This window comes from Zootoca vivipara, chromosome 15, assembly GCF_963506605.1.
Source record: "Zootoca vivipara chromosome 15, rZooViv1.1, whole genome shotgun sequence".
NCBI classification, from domain to species: domain Eukaryota; kingdom Metazoa; phylum Chordata; class Lepidosauria; order Squamata; family Lacertidae; genus Zootoca; species Zootoca vivipara.
In genome coordinates, this window is record NC_083290.1 from 17,550,677 (window position 1) to 17,566,933 (window position 16,257).

At 47.1% G+C, this 16,257-nt stretch overlaps 1 protein-coding gene across 2 annotated transcripts in view; it reads left to right on the forward strand.

Annotated features, from left to right (window-relative positions):
• FLI1 (Fli-1 proto-oncogene, ETS transcription factor) overlaps positions 1-16,257 on the forward strand; it is a 91,628-nt gene that overhangs the window by 50,732 nt on the left and 24,639 nt on the right. For both annotated transcript variants that reach the window (XM_060268493.1, XM_035138987.2), the window contains exons 3-5: positions 4,277-4,434; positions 8,524-8,727; positions 14,678-14,746. In XM_060268493.1, coding sequence (XP_060124476.1) covers positions 4,277-4,434; positions 8,524-8,727; positions 14,678-14,746 — 431 coding nt within the window. The remainder of the gene's footprint in view (positions 1-4,276; positions 4,435-8,523; positions 8,728-14,677; positions 14,747-16,257) is intronic.

Here is a 16,257-nt window from a genome sequence, read left to right on the forward strand (position 1 = left end):
CTTGCCATTTCTACATATTCTATCCATTTCATCTGCCATTCTTCCTTTGTTGGTATTATAGAGTAAGACCATTTCAGGCGGAGCGGCTGGCGGGCGGGCGGGCGGGCGGGCGCAGCTGCGTGGCGCCCCCCATCCCCACAAATAATGCTGCCACCCCATATTTGTGGTAGGCAGGGTCTGTCTCCACCTCCACCCCTTTCATCTGTTTCTTGTACCCTGCAATTGTGACTCTTGGATTCTAAGTAATAAACACATTCTCTCTCTCTCTCTCTCTCTCTCCCTCTCTCTCTCTCTCCCTCCCTCTCCCTCTCCCTCTCCCTCAGCCCCCCTCTTTACAGGGCTCCAGCTGCCTCCCAAGAAAGCAGCCTTTACTCTCTTCTTCACTTGTGCTTCCAGCCAGGGATGGGCAAATCCAGTACTTTTTTTTCACTAAAAAATGTTTAGGGGTACCCTCATTTTGACTCAAGAAAATTACCATTTTATAGTTCAAATCGGGGAAAATAAATACAGTAAATGGACAAAAGTACAAAGATTCACAAAATGTTTAGGAGTATGCGTACTCCTGCATCCCCCCCCCCCGAAAAAAAAGCACTGGGCAAATCTGTCCCTTTCACTTGCTCTCTGGATCTGCCTTTCTGCCACTCAGTTCTCTACATTTCCACACAGGTTTGCATTTTCTTTTTTATAGCCTTCTTGAAAATTCATCCTCATTCCTGCATGTGAAATTCCCCTAATTTGTATGCAATTTTGCCCGATATAGATTTTTTTCTTTTTTGCAAAGCTATCTCCCCAAATGCGGTGCTCTGTTTTGTGAACAGGTCCATTTTAATGCACATTTTACCCCAGTAAATGCATTTTTGTACCCCTTGCTTGCAAAATTCAGAAAAGTGCGAATTTCCGAAGGCAGAGCGTGTCTGTCATGGCTAGTAGATCTTGGCAGTCCTTTCCTTCTCCAGGAATCCATCTACAAAGCCCTGTGAACTTAGATGGTGGGAAGGCCCATAGCACATGCTTTGCATCCAGTTCTTTATATCTCTACCTGGACTGGAAGAACTGCTAGCCACTGTAAACAATGCTGAGCTAGAAGCCCTAGTGGACTGACCTGATGTAAGATCCTTTGGAAACCTTAGGTGGCTTTTAAACAAAATAAAATGAGACAACTTGCATTCTCATATTCATCAGAGAGACCGTACGTGGCTTTCTCTATCCTCAATGGGTCAATGCTCATAGCACTGTGACCAATTGTGTGTCAAGGCTTACCAGAAATTACCTTAAAAATAACTCACAACTGACACGAGAATTATGGTTTGGTTTTTGGCAATTAATTTAGGCCACAACTTTATTTAATTACACAATTTTAATCCGAGTGTTGGCTTAGGCTTTGGGTTAACCACTCGTCCTTCCCTAAGAAGGACTATCTCCATCTGTCCACTGAGGACAGGACTCAACTCATCTGTCCACTTGGGACAGGACTCACTTCAGCTGTCCCCCTGGGACAGGACTCACCACTGTCCACTTGGACAGTACCCGCTCCGACTTCCTGAAGGGAAGTCAAGTGAACATCCCTGGGAGAGGAGGTGTCTGAGCCCAGGCATTCCCTCCTCTCTTTTTCCAAGATGTTCCCCAAGGCCCGTACTCTTATAATTGGGCCCTCCATCCCCGCCAATGGCGGGATGGTAAGGACAAGAGCGTAAGCCCTGGGATTCCTTTAACGGAATACTTCTATGTGGAGCAAAAGGTGGGGGGGTAGGCATCTGGATGCCACACCCCTCTTCCAACCGATTAACCAACCAAAAGCCTAACCGCCAACCTAACAAGTTGTGACAATTTGCTAAGCAGTAGACGAAAACCAAGAGGCAAAGCCAATCAGCCAATTGGAAAAATTCCTACTGGCCCCTGAATACAGGCGGCCCCAAAGGCATAGCAATGTCAGGCTAACCTGCAAAAGAAAGGGCGGGTGGGAGGGGATTCAGATGCCAAGGCAAAAGTGAATTCTAAAATGGAGGGCAGAAGCTTAAAAGGGGGGCCCCTCAACCAATCACGGACCCAGGATTAGCATGACCACACCCCCATTACTCAGCATGACCTGTGGCCTAGGCTGCAGCCCCAAACCCTATATTAAATTTCCTAGCAGCCCTACCACAATCCGCTTTATATTAGATGATATAAAGCGCTTTGCTGCTTTCCAACATGTCCCGTTGAGTGTTGATCACATTCAGATCTCACCTTCCCACTGTGAGAAACACCAGGGTAGTCACAGCATGGTTGCTACCTAAGAGTCTCAGCTTCTGGGCCCCTCCTAGATTGCTGGAGAAGTTGCTGTCCCGATGTTGCTGGACTTCAACTCCCATCATCCTTTGGTCTGTTTGGTTGGGACCAGTGCTTTTTTTCTGGGGGGACGCAGGAGGACACATACACCTAAACATTTTGTGAATCTAAGTGTGGCCTCATTGAGGGGCAGTATTTCAATATGAGTAGGAAAATGAGAGTACCCCTAAACATTTTTTTAAAGAAAAAACAAACACTGGTTGGGACTGATGGGAATCGAAGGCCAATGATATCCAGAGGACCACAACTTCAACCCCTCAGCCTTGCAGCACCAGACATCTGAACCTGAAACCCTGACATCAGTTTCTGCTCTCTGATGTTGTCCCATCTTATACATCTGCTGGCAGCCCAAACACTACTTTGGAGGAGGCTGTAATCCCTCCAGAGAAACTCTGCAGCATGCCAAGGATTTTGCACTCCAAATACTTGCAGCTTTTAACACCTGACACTGAGAATTTCTGCTGCCAGTGAGAAATGGTCTGGCCTTCTCTCTCTCTCTCTCTCTCTCTCTCTCTCTCTCTCTCTCTCTCTCTCTCTCTCTCTCTCTCTCTCTCTGGCTTGTCTACCCTGCAGTTCCTCACCCCCCCCCCGACTGCCACGGGGACATTAAAACTCCAGCAATTTGCCTCTCCAAAGACTGACTTTGGTTCGGTGCCTGGAAAAACAGTAGGCGAAATAGTGCAACCTTAAATTCTAACATGTGTAAGTTATACATCTTATTTCCATTTCCAAGCAGCCTTTCTCCCCAGAAAGACATGAGGAAAAAATTACCATCTGCCTCGAGAATATCTCAGCGGAACGTTTATCTCCTAGCCACGATAACTATGCTAGAGTAATTCTGCCTCCGCGCCTTAACAAACAAATTTAATGTTCTCAATTGGAAAATCCTTCAGGCTTGTTCACCAGATGGGAATCCAGCACAGAGTTGTAAGGCTTCCCTTTGCAGTGAATGGGGAAAATTATTTCAACACTGTTTTGGGGGGGTGGGGGGGTGGGTGTGAATGTGAGAGGTGTTAAGTTCAGATGACACACACATACACACCCTGAAATAATATATGATGTATAATGTCCACTGTGCCATGTGGGCAAGCTCTGCTTTCCATGGGTAACGCAGGCTGTGAGCACATCCCTTGCCCTCCATGGGTGTGGCTGGCATGTAAAAGGAACATGGAAGGAAGACCCTTGGTCAATCTAGCTCCTTGTCGAGACATTGATAGGCAGCAGCTCTCCAGGGTTTCAGGTGAAGGATGTTCCCACTCCCACCTGAGATCCCTCCACTGGAGATAGAGCCTGGCACCTTCTGCATGCAAAACAGGTGCTCTAACCACTGAGCTACAGCCTTTCCCTTTATACTTGGTCTACACTGATCATGGTCCTCAATCATTTCAGATGGGAGTTGCTTTAACGTCCCACGGTGGACAGGCCTGTGGGTCATCAGGGTTGCTCAGGGCTTTCCTAACACACTTTTTTGCTGCCCCACTTTCCTTTCTTGGCACAAGAAGCCCTCTTTCCTCTGCTCAATGATCAGGTGGCATTGCAGGGGGTTGGTCCAGATGACCCATTGGATCACTTCCAACTCTACTGTTCTGTGTAGTTGCACCAGGAGCTGACGATTGCCTGGTATATGATACGATAGCCATGGTGATAGTTGGTGATATGATAGCCATGTTCAAATATATAAAAGGATGTCTTATAGAGGAGGGAGAAAGGTTGTTTTCTGCTGCTCCAGAGAAGCGGACACGGAGCAATGGATTCAAACTACAATAAAGAAGATTCCACCTAAACATTAGGAAGAACTTCCTGACAGTAAGAGCTGTTCGGCAGTGGAATTTGCTGCCAAGGAGTGTGGTGGAGTCTCCTTCTTTGGAGGTCTTTAAGCAGAGGCTTGTGGTCTCTTCCAACTCTATGATTCTATGGTACTGATCTGCCCCCTGTGTTTGCATTTCAGGGAGTCCCCGGTGGATTGCAGCGTCAGCAAATGCAACAAGCTGGTCGGTGCCGTGACCGAATCCAACCCCTTAAATTATGGCACCTACATGGATGAGAAGAACGGACCTCCTCCCCCCAACATGACAACCAATGAGCGGAGAGTCATTGTGCCAGCAGGTAGGGGCTCAACAGTTTCTGGGACACTGACACCCATCTGCATAGCCCAAATTTGGTTTTGGTCCTATCACGACCTCTTTCATCAGAGAAATGAACAGGAATACTGTAGGTCTTCAATGAAGAGAGGTTATTGTGGTTGCTCCTGAATGCTCCATTTGGGGTCAGTGATGAACCCAAACACCATGGCAAGATGGGCAAGTTGAGGATGCATGAATTGCCTTGCTGAATCTGGTCCAAACTTGGGGAACCTGTGCCCTTGCCCTGCCCCTAGATGCTGTTGGACTCCAGCTCCCATCAGTCCCAATCAATATGGCTGATGGGCAGGTGTGATGGGAGCTATAGTCCTGGAGGGCCACAGGCTCCTCATCCCTGATCTAAGGCCTTGCCACAGCAGTCCATGCACTTGTATTACTTCAAGACTGGATTACTGCAGCACGCTCTATGTAGGGCTTCCCTCACACTTCACTCAGAAGCTGCAGTTGGTGCAGAAAGCTGCAGCACGATTGCTGCCAGGTGTAAGGCCTTGCCAGCATATAATACCTTGCGCTCAGAGATCTGCACCAGTTGCCAATTTGCTAACAGGTCAAGTTCAAGGTTCTGCTATTGGTTAAAGGTAAAAGGTAAAGGGACCCCTGACCATTAGGTCCAGTCGTGACCGACTCTGGGGTTGCGCACTCATCTCGCATTATTGGCTGAGGGAGCCGGCATACAGTTTCCAGGTCATGTGGCCAGCATGACAAAGCCGCTTCTGGCAAACCAGAGCAGCACATGGAAATGCCGTTTACCTTCCCGCTGTAGTGGTTCCTATTTATTTACTTGCATTTTGACATGCTTTCGAACTGCTAGGTTGGCAGGAGCTGGGACCAAGCAACGGGAGCTCACCCCATCACAGGGATTCGAACCGCCGACCTTCTGATCAGCAAGCCCTAGGCTCAGTGGTTTAACCACAGCGCCACCTGGGTCCCTGCTGCTATTGGTTAGAAAGCCCTAAACAACTTGGAATCTATGAGATCACCTTACCCCACATGTGCTCACTTGCTGAATTGGCACTACTACACGCGCCACATAATACTCGTTCCTCATTTGTAAGAACTTGATTGTTTAGTGTGGCAGCATCTGTGCTGTGGAACTCCCTGCCTCTTGACATCAGGCAGGCACCGTCACTGTACTCTTTTTGGCACCTGCTAAAAACATTCTTGTTTAGACAAGACTGTCCGGATGCTTAGAAATGCTAAGGTGGATTTTAACCTGTTTTGGTATTTTAACTTTTTGTGTGCTTCATTGTCGTAAACTTTTATTGGTAAGCAAGGATGGTCATGCAAGGACTGTTCCAAGGAGATGGTTCAAGTGCATGTGTTTTTGCTTATACACACCAATCCTGGATCATAACCCCCATGCAAGATGCCATCGTGCTGTAATTACAATTGCAAGAGTTCGTCTGAGGATGGAATCTGGGAGAGCACAGAAGGAAAGTAAAGGGCATGCAGAATATATTCTGCTATGACTCTTTTTCCGAAGGGTACCCCTGCGTGTCTAGATAAGAGTCGTGAGAAAAATAGCACAGGATGCAGATAAAGAGGCAGACAGGCAATGATAGGTAACTCTGTAAAAACAGCTTCAGACCCTGATATATTGCTCCCTAAGGGGATGCACGAGGGTGTGTGTTTTTTAAAGTAGAAACTTTATAGTTAGATTTACTTTATTTTATAGTTAACTGCAGTTCACGGTAACTATGGTTAGCTTTAAATAACCCCAACCGTGGTTTATGGAGCTGGCTTGTTTCAACTGAGCATGCTTCTGAACTCCTCAGCTGTGTGGAAGGAAGAGAGGAGGGAGCAAATCTAGGAGCCTGGGGAAATCTAGGATCATGTGATCTTCCACTAAACCATGGTCTGGCATGACGACCAAACATGGCTACAGCAGATTCTGCAGAGTGAATGATTTTGGAGGAAGAAGCCATGGCTCAGTGGTAGAGCATGTCCGCTGCAGTCTGAAGCGCCTAGGTTCCCTCCCTGCCATTTCCAGTTAAAAGAAACAGGTGGCAGAGTGAGATGTGGGAAAAATCTCTTCCTAGAGAGCTGCTGCTGGTCAGAGTAGACAACCCTGGGCTTGTGTCTGCACTTAAGGCAGCTTTCTGATCCTGCTATATCAGAGTCCGGTAAAGTTGGCATAAAGGCAGCCTAATGTAGTTGGTACCCTAAACTCCAGCCTGCACAAGCCAAGCGTGGAATTGCCCTATCAGTTCCTAGAATCGCCACTGGCGGTTAGCATTCCGTATGTCGGTCCTTGGCAGCAATGTGTCATTGTGGACGGAATCCACCATTCTTCCTGCCCTCCTCCTGTGTTGACTCTGCAGGGCTAGCGTGGCAAGGGAAGGGTGAGTGGGCGGGGGAGAGTTTGTTTTTGTCAGCAGGGTCTGGAAATATGACTCAGACCGAGGAAGCCAGCTTGTCTGAGCAAGGAGAGGTCATTTTCACAGAATTTACTACTTTCTGGAGCGCAGTAAGGAACATCCATCCAAAAATTTTAATAACCCATCTGTACGAGATTTGCAACAGGCCGAGGGTAGGACCAAATGTGCTGGCCTGCCTGTTTGTAGCTGCTTTGCGACTGGAGACCCGCAGGAGTAGCTGAAGGGGGTGGGGAGTAAGACCTCCTACTCTTCAGAAAACAGAGGTGCTGTGATGGGGTCAGCGTGGTGCCTGCAGTGAGTTGTTGAGTGGTGGGGGTCAAATCCTGCCGATTTGGCTTCTGACACAAGCACCCACAGCCAATGCAGGATTGAGCTCTGCCCTCCCATCCGCTGGTGTCACAAGTATGTCTGCTGAGTGACAGGTGAGCGTGGCTTGGGGAAAAGGTCATCGGATGCCAAATTGGGACCCCTGGCCGGCCAAGGTTAGCCCACCGGCCAGTCTGTGGCAAGGGAGAGAGGAAGGCAGAGGCACCCCTCTTAGCCCCACTGAAGACTTACTGATAGAAAAATTTCTCATCTAGCTCAGTTGGTAGAGCACGAGACTCTTAATCTCAGGGTCAATCTCTTCAGTCTCTGAAACGGATGTCTCATTGATAGGAATAACACCACCACCAATAATCTTTCGGTGCTTGTTTGCACTTTCAAGTGCCCAGAGCCCTCCCGCTTGCTTTTTTTTAAAAGTTGCAATCCTTACAACAACCCTGTCAGTGTCATTATTCTGAATATCACAAACAGGGAAGATTGAAGCTAAGAGGGAGTGGTGAGTTTGTGGCAGAGGTGGGATTTGCACTGTGGACTTTCCCAACTCATAGCTCAGTCTCACAATCACACAGGAAAATGGTCCTTAGCTATCTGTACATTGACAGGCAGGAAAGCTAGGGGGGCAATTCCTGGCGATTCTCCCCCCCCCCATGACTTTGGACTACAACTCCATAATCCCTGTTCATAGGCCATGCTGGATGGGGCCATTGAAACTGGAGTCCAGCAGCATCCAGAGGCCTTCACAGGTTGCTCATGCCTGCCCCAAACAATCTGGCCCAATTTACCTACAGAACTTTCTTCACTCCTGTGACCCACTGTGACCTACATAAGAACAAAGGTGCACAGAGGAAATGTTCTCAGTGGCTGTTCCTCAGCTTCAGAATTTTCTTCCCCTGGAGACTCTCTAAAGCCAGAGCCTGTGCATCTTCTGAAAGTGGTGGTTTTATTCAAGCCGGTAGCCAGGATGTGTTTGTTATTGTTTTTACAGCAAAGCATAATTGCAGGTTTTAAAGCAATCAAGCAGTACATAAATTTTGTTGAATCAATAATAAACACATTGGCATATAATCCACTCTGAACCCTTGGAATCTCAAAGGCTATACACATTGTTGGGTGGAGGAGGATAACGGTTTTACTGTTGCTCTAAAGCAGGGGTGCGGCGCCCTTTTTTTGGTCCTCTCGATGTTACTGAACCACAGCTCCTATCTGCCCCCACAAGCATGGCCAACAGCCTGAGATGATGGACATTGTAGTTTAGTGACTTCTGGAGGGCCAAAAGTCCCCCATACCTGTTTTAAGAGAAAAACCTTGACGACTCTTGCTTTATCAGTGTCCCCCCTGCTTCTTTCTGGCAGACCCCACATTATGGACCCAGGAGCATGTGCGCCAGTGGCTCGAGTGGGCTATCAAGGAGTACGGCTTGATGGAGATCGACACCAACCTCTTCCAGAACATGGACGGGAAGGAGCTCTGCAAGATGAACAAGGAGGATTTCCTCCGGACCACATCTCTCTACAACACGGAAGTTCTGCTGTCTCACCTCAGCTACCTCAGGGAAAGTAAGTGACTGCTCTGTTCTGCCTTTCTTCTTTCTTGGAGGCCTGCCTGGCACGTCAAACAAAGAGTAGGTTCTTTTGGCCGAGAGCTGAAGTCAGAAGGGTAGCTGGGAGGGGAAAAGGAAAAGAGGTTGAAAGGGGACCAGGGTCAACAGCAAGAGCCAGTGTGGCACAATGGTTAGAGTGTTGGGCTAGGACCTGGGAGAGCAGAGTTCGAATCCCCACTCAGCCATGAAGCTCACTGGGTGACCTTGGGCCACCCACTCGCTCCCTCACAGGGTTGTTGTGAGGATGAAAATGGGGAGGAAGAGAACCATGTGCCTCTCTTTGAGATCCTTGGGAAATAAAGGTGGTATATAAATGTAATAAATAAATAAAAACAGCAAGAAATGCAAGAAAACAGTGTCCTTCCCGATGTTTCTGGACTCCAACTCCCATCATTCCTGGCCCATGGTCCTGCTTGCTGGGGCTGATGGGATTTGGAGTCCAGGAACATCTGGAGGGCCAAAGTCTCTCCATGCCTGAAGCAAAATCTCCCAAGCTGTACTTGTTCTGCCTGGTTTTTTCTTGTACCCACTCGCAGAGGTGGATTTAGGGCAGCACAACTGGTTCCACTATGCTGGGCACCAAGCCAAAGGGGCATTGCAACTATGACATAGTGAATTGAGCAGAAAGGAAGGGGAGAGGTGGTGGGGCACCTCTGAAATTTGAAAGTCCAAAGTCCACCCCTGAGGCTCCTATCACAAAAACCTAGCTGGCGGTGTGGAAGAGCAGATCCACCGGGTTTCCTCTGAAAATGCAGATCAATGAATTGCTCATTTGTTTAGCTCTGCTATCTCACTGAGAACAACTTTTTAAAACATCAAGCTGCAGACATTTTGTCTGACTGAAAAAAGGTGTCTCCAATTAATTGATGGAAAGATTAAGTAGTTATAGACGCTCTGTCTCTGTGGAAGCGATATACAGTGAAGTGTGTGGGGAGCCTCTCCTTAGGGGCACAGCACACATGACACTTATAGGGGCCAATGGGAACTTTGCCCCCCATTGCTAATTGCAGCACAGGTTTGTTTCTATTAGGGTTGCAACTGGGGAGGGAAGGTTCACATGTCCCCTCCACGCATGGTGTAATCCCAATGGAAAGCCATGGGGGGTGTGCCTAGAATGTTGTTGTCTTTTTATCACCTGATTGGCTGCAAGTCCCATGGCTGGTTTAATGTATAGTTGGGCTTGCATGCAGATGTATGTCCTAAGAAAGAGCTAGAGCAGAATTCCTATATGCATGTGAACTCAGAAATGCGATCCGTGCAAATCTGCTTTGCATGGGGAGAGTGCAAAAGAGGAACCAAAGGGTTTGCAATTCTGCTTTCTGTACAACTGGAATTTGTAAGATCCAGTCACGAAGACTTGTATCCAATACAGAACAGATTTGCTGAATTTTACTGCCATGGCTAGCTTAGGTCCATTCATTTCAGTGGGTCTGCTCTGCGTAGACGTTAGTTGGCTCCCAGTTCCAGGGTTCAACCAGCCTCTCAATGAGTGAACCCATCAAAGTCTTATTTCAGTGCAACCCAAAGCCAAACAGATTTGCCAGCAACCCCCAGTTCAGCAGCCTCCCACTCTTATCTGCCTCAAAATGTGGTTTCCTGGAGTGCAGCAACTTTGAGGACGTAATGCTCAGCACTGCCATGTTCTGAGGCTTCTTTCCGCCCACATCTGACTTGACAACTAGGAGAGTTGCGCTGATCAACATCGCTTTCTTGGTGTTTTCCTGCCGTCACAGTGCAGTCACCTGCGCTCAACCATCGTAGAATTGTAGAGTTGGAAGAGACCCAAAGGGTCATCTAATTCAACCCCATGCAATGGAGGAATCACAGCGAAAGGTTCCCTGTCAGACAGCCATCCAACCTCTCTCTAAAAGCCTCCAATGAAAGAGAGTCCATCGCCTTCCAAGCTCATCCATTCCATTCTTGGATGGCTCTTACCATCAGAAAGTTCTTCCTGATGTTTGGCTGGAATCTCCTTTCTTGTAACTTGAATCCATTGGTTTGGCTCTTCTCTTCCGGAGAAGCAGAAAACAGGCTTCTTCCGTCTTCTGTATGACAACCCTTCAGATATTTGAAGATGGCTCTCATATCACTTCTCAGTCTTCTCTTCTCCAAGCTAAGCATCCCCAACTCCCTCCTCCACTGCTCTTCAGGCTTGGTTTCCAGACCCTTAATCATCTTGGTTGCCTTCTTCTGCACACTTTTCAGCTGGATTGCTGTGGTCCATGACTTGCACGAGCCTGCCTCCCTTGGCACCTGACCTGTTCCTTTCTTCTGTTTTGCACACTGACTCCATAGGCTATGGAGTCAGTGTGCAAAACGGATGAGGCTGCGATCCTCTGCGCTGCTTCTTGCTGCCGGCATCTCTGGCTGTAATTGGGGGTTGGAAGAGGTGTGGGCTTTGAGGGAGATAGGGCAAAGCCTTGTTCTCATTAAAGTGTGTTCATAGCCCAAGCCAGGCTACTGGACATGACTCCTTTCCAAGCAGCTGTTCCTACGTCTGCTTCACGACAGTCTGGTTTCTGGATTTCTGGGCAACTCCCTTGTGGCGTCATGCCTTTGAAGGGAATTTATTGTTTTTCCAGACTTAATTTCCACTGGATGTTTTGCGCTGCATCTCTGAACCAAGAAGGGCGCTCGAGGAGATGGCTCCTTACTTCCCCACAACAGAGAGACATTGGGGGCACTTTAACCCACTGCAGTGAGTGAAGAACACTTTGCAGAGAGCAGTGGAGCAGCTGGGGAATTTTAGACTCTGGGTTTCATGGTTCTCCGGGCGGACACTTCACTTGCTTAAAAGTAGGGCAATCCAGCCCTATGGTAGCTGATTGGGGTCCTGGGCCAGAGTCCTGCCCTGAAGGCACCAGGGTAAGAATCACAAACAAGCAGCTTACAGGAGGATCAGCCACATCCTTTTTCAGTCTCTATAGACTCAGCAAGGGGTGAGGTGGGAGGAGATCTGATTCTCTTGTCATCTAAAGGTAAACTTAACACATTTGCACTATCTGAAATGAAACACCATGGATGGGGGACCTTTCTGCCCAGCAGGACAGATCCTTTCCTCCTTACCCTTGGAGGGCCAAATCTGACAGATGGGCGGGGTCACCCACCTGTCGGTTGTCCAATAACATAGTGACATCAGGTGATGCTGTGCTTTGAAGCCCCCAACTGTTGGGGCTTCAAAGCATAGCATAAGGATGTTCAACACACACACACACACCATTTGTTTTGCAACTCTAAACGTCTGGGTAGTGGAAGTTTAAAAGGCAGCATGGGGCTGTTTGCAAAAGGGCTTTCAAGCAGCCCTGCACTCTGCAGCCAAATGTTTTATCAGTTTCCCGTGGTACAATGTGAAATTTCCTAATGGTCTTAAGTACTCTGCTTCTTTGTCGTGTGTTTGAACTTCTGTTGTTTTTATTGTGTTCCTTTGTTTAACTTTACTTCGATAAAAATTATAAAATGAGTAATAACCTGGAATTAGCAGTGAGGGCTTGCCATTCCGGCACGAGTTGCCTCTTAGAATGCAAAAGTTGTCAGTTAAGGATTCCAGGTCTGGTATTTTTGCTGGCCTCAGTGCCCTTAAAGTCTTGATGTCTGCTTCGTCCCCCGTCCCCTCCGTCCCCCGTCCCCCACATTCCCCTCCTTTTTTCATTTAAGCATCTTAATAGGAAACACATTTTTCTTCCTTTTCTGGTGTTCCCAACTAGAAACCTCAGACTGCCGGGCAAAGGTGAGAACTTTCAGCAATAAACCTGGGGTGACTCTCTCCCTTTTGACAGCCACAACTTGTGTTTTTCAGCAGAGAGTGGCCCTTGTTTTATCTGACAAGTTCACTTAGACGGGAATTCCCCCTCTCCCACCCCAGCCCCACTCCCTGCCCCACCGTCTGTAACTTCAGCCATGTAGGCTGTCTGTCTGATCGCTGGGTCTTGGGGCACTGGGCTGGCTGGCTGGCTGATGCTTGTCATACTGAACATCGAAGTCTGGATCCGTTTCCAACCAGAAGCCAGAAAACGTGTCAGGCATGAATTAGTTCCCTCGCTGAGATATTTGAAAGGAACAAATTAAAAGTGAAACGAAACACCAACTGAAAACCAAGGATAAGGGGGTGGGTGAGAAGTTTGGCTTGGTTTGTATTTTAATGTGAACCAACCTAAATAAATCACACATTCTGGAACTATCAGTGAACCAAAATGCAGTAGCTCCTTGGAATTTGCACCTCTCTGATGGTTTGTGACAAGTAAACAAGTAATGTGCACAAAACAAGTAATGTGCAAACAAGTAATGTGCACAAAAATCTGTATTGTAAGGAGAAATGTGCATAACAAGGCCAGCATTTGTGAAAATAGCATTAAGAGAAATTGCTTGCAAATGTGTTTCCGTTAGGAAACCTTGGCACTCAAATGAGGATTAGGCAAATTCATGGAGGAGGAGGAGAGGGCTGTTGATGGGGGGATGGCTCTGCTCTGCCTCCACAGTTGAGAGGCAGCTATGCTCCTGAATACCAGTTGTTGGAAGCCACAGGAGGGGAGAGTTGCTATTTTGCATTGAATCCTGCTTGCACATTTCCCCTAATGGGCATCGTATGGGCATGATGAGAATCATATGCCGCTTGGAGAGAGAGGAGAGGAGAATCTGAGATTAACAATGCCATCCTGCATAAGGCTAATCAGAAGGAAAACCCATGAGTTTAATGAAATTTACCCCTGTTGAAGAATCAGTGGAATCTGATTTCATCTCAAATGGCAAGGTCAGTTTCATGAATTTTTAGTTGAATCTCTGTTTCCCAACCTTAGCTGTATCTAAGTTCTACTCGGATCAAACCCATTGAAATTAATAAACTTAAATTAGTCATGTCCATTCATGCCAGGGGGTCTACTTGGAGTATGACCAACATTGGATACAACCCATAGATAGATAATATAAATATTTAACGGTAGTTTTGGTATGTGTCATATCTTGAAAGGTATTCCCAGTTCTCTCACACTTGGCCAAATGGGGGCAATGCCTCTTCTCAGATGATGCCTCTTCTCTAACATGGGGGATGTTTTTCACTTCAAAATTATTGTCTCGTTTATATTCAGACAGGGAGATTTAATTGGCTAGATACTTTGAACTGATTTACAGCCTTCATCTATAGACTATGGCAGGCATGTCCAACAGGTAGATTGCGATCTACTGGTAGATCATGGGGTGTTCCAGATAGATCCTGGTTGATCTCTGGCCCTTCAGTAATCTCCTTACAAAAAAAGCAAAACAAAAAACAAAAAACCCCAATTTTGGCTTACTAAAAAAAGTCCAACAACTTTGGCTTACTAAAAAAAAGCTCAAGCTCCACAAGTTTGGCTTCCTAAAAGAAAGCTCCACAACTTTGGGTAGATCACTGCCAGTCTTTTTACGACAATGGATAGATCACTCCCTTTTTTTAATACTGTGAGTAGATCGCAGTCTATTGGGAGTTGGACGTCTCTGGACTATGGCAACTAGTCATAGATAGTGCTCCATCAAGATTAGACGTGATCCCTGATGTTGACCTCTGATTATGATGATGCACTTTCCAGAACACCTGCTGGTTTTCCTTTTGAGATAATGAACATCAGGGATTCTTTAGCTGTGGTTCGCTGCATTGCAGGGGGTTGGACTAGATAATCCTTGGGATGATTCTTCCAGCTCTACAATTCGATTATCCTAACTGCAGAAGGGAACTAGGAAACCGTTCCTTTCTCCTTCCTTTCTCTGCACAGATCCCTTCCAAGCAAATAATTTGATCATGAATACTTAATTGCCGCATTTCTCTACCCTACCCCATCCAAAATAAAGGCTTTTTTCCCTACACATTGTTTTTTAAAAATACCTGTTTTTGCACAGGCTAAACCTCTTCTTGTCCTTTATTTTTTCCCCCTTTCCAGGTAGTTCCTTGCTGTCTTACAACACACCAGCCCACACGGAACAATCCTCTCGACTCAATGCCAAAGAAGGTGAGTTCCTTCTTCTGGATCTTGATCATTTGTCTGAGACTGTTTCGCTGTTAAAAAAACCAAAAACAAACACCAAACAAGAAACTCAGTTTGGAAATGCGCAGAATCTGCTTCCTTGTCTTTTCATCCCAGAGGCTGGGGAGGATGCTTTTCCTTTCTTCCCCATTGTCTACAGCAGGCGTGGGGAACCTTTGACCCTCCAGAAGCTGCTGAACTACGACTGCCATCAATCCTGGCCATTGGCCATGCATGCTGGGGCTGATGGGAGTTGCAGTCCAGCAACTTGCTGGCGTTAGGAGCTGTTCAACAGGGGAGTGGACTCCCTCCGGAGATTATGGACTCTCCCTCACTGGAGGTTTTAAAGCCAGAGGTTGGATGGGCATCAATCATGGGTGGTTTAGTTGAGATTCCTGCCTTGGAAGAGGTTGGCCCTTGAGGTTCCTTCCAACTCCACAAGTCTATGACACTATGAAGTTCAGGAGGGCCACAGGTTCCCTATTCCTGGTCTGAAGTTCAGATCCTCGCCTTACTGGGGCAGAGACTTGCCTTCTTTTGCTGTATATTGCTTTTAATGCACCCGAGTGTGTTGATGGTGCTCTACTTTTCTGTTTGTCGCATTAGTCAGTGCAGGTGTGTAATTGCATTCGTGGCCAGTGCCGGATTTACGTAAAAGCTAAACAAGCTATAGCTTAGGACCACCCCACCACCCCAATTTCACTATTAATATACTTCTTCTTCATTGCATTTCAGTTCAACAATTACTTTGATAAAATACATATTTTGTTATGTTCAAATGGCTCCTGTTAGGTCCATAAATTACCATATAGCATATATTCAACACACAAAAACAGTGACAATTTGTTGTTGACAAAGGCCAGCTGGACATATAAAGCGCCCCATTACTTTCAGTAGCTTAGTGCCTCATCAAACCTAAATCCGGCCCTGTTCGTGGCCCCCCCGCCCCGGTAGAGACCCCCCATCCATGCTAGGCAGCCACTGGACCTTTCCGCCTCCATGGCCTCCTCTCTCCTTCTCTATGTCTGCATCGCTGCCAAACCAAAGCTGAGCAAAGATCCAAAGCAGGTCTGCAGCACTTCTTTAGGGGTTGGGTTTTCTCATCATGTTAAGAGGGTGCAGGTTGTACAATATCTTGTGAGTCTTGTGAGTGTATGTGTGTGAAGGCTTTGACCATAGCATTGTGGAGGCAGCTGGTGAGCAGATGGAAAATTTAAAGTGTGCGCATCCTAGAGGCTGATCTTGGTCTTTGGATGTGTACTGTGTTGTCTTGTCCCTCCTGGCTTGCCATACCAGGAACTGAGTCAGTAATCGGGCATCCTGCTTCTAGCTCTGCAATAAAGCTCTCCCCACACACAGCCACCCCTGAAATTAACTGCTTTTGGAAAAGTTCTCCTGGTTATCCATCTTTTGTGTGGCCTCCTCTTCATGATACCAGAGGTTGCCCCATTTTTGGACAAAAGTGTCCCCTGTCCCGTTTGGACTTCAAACACAAC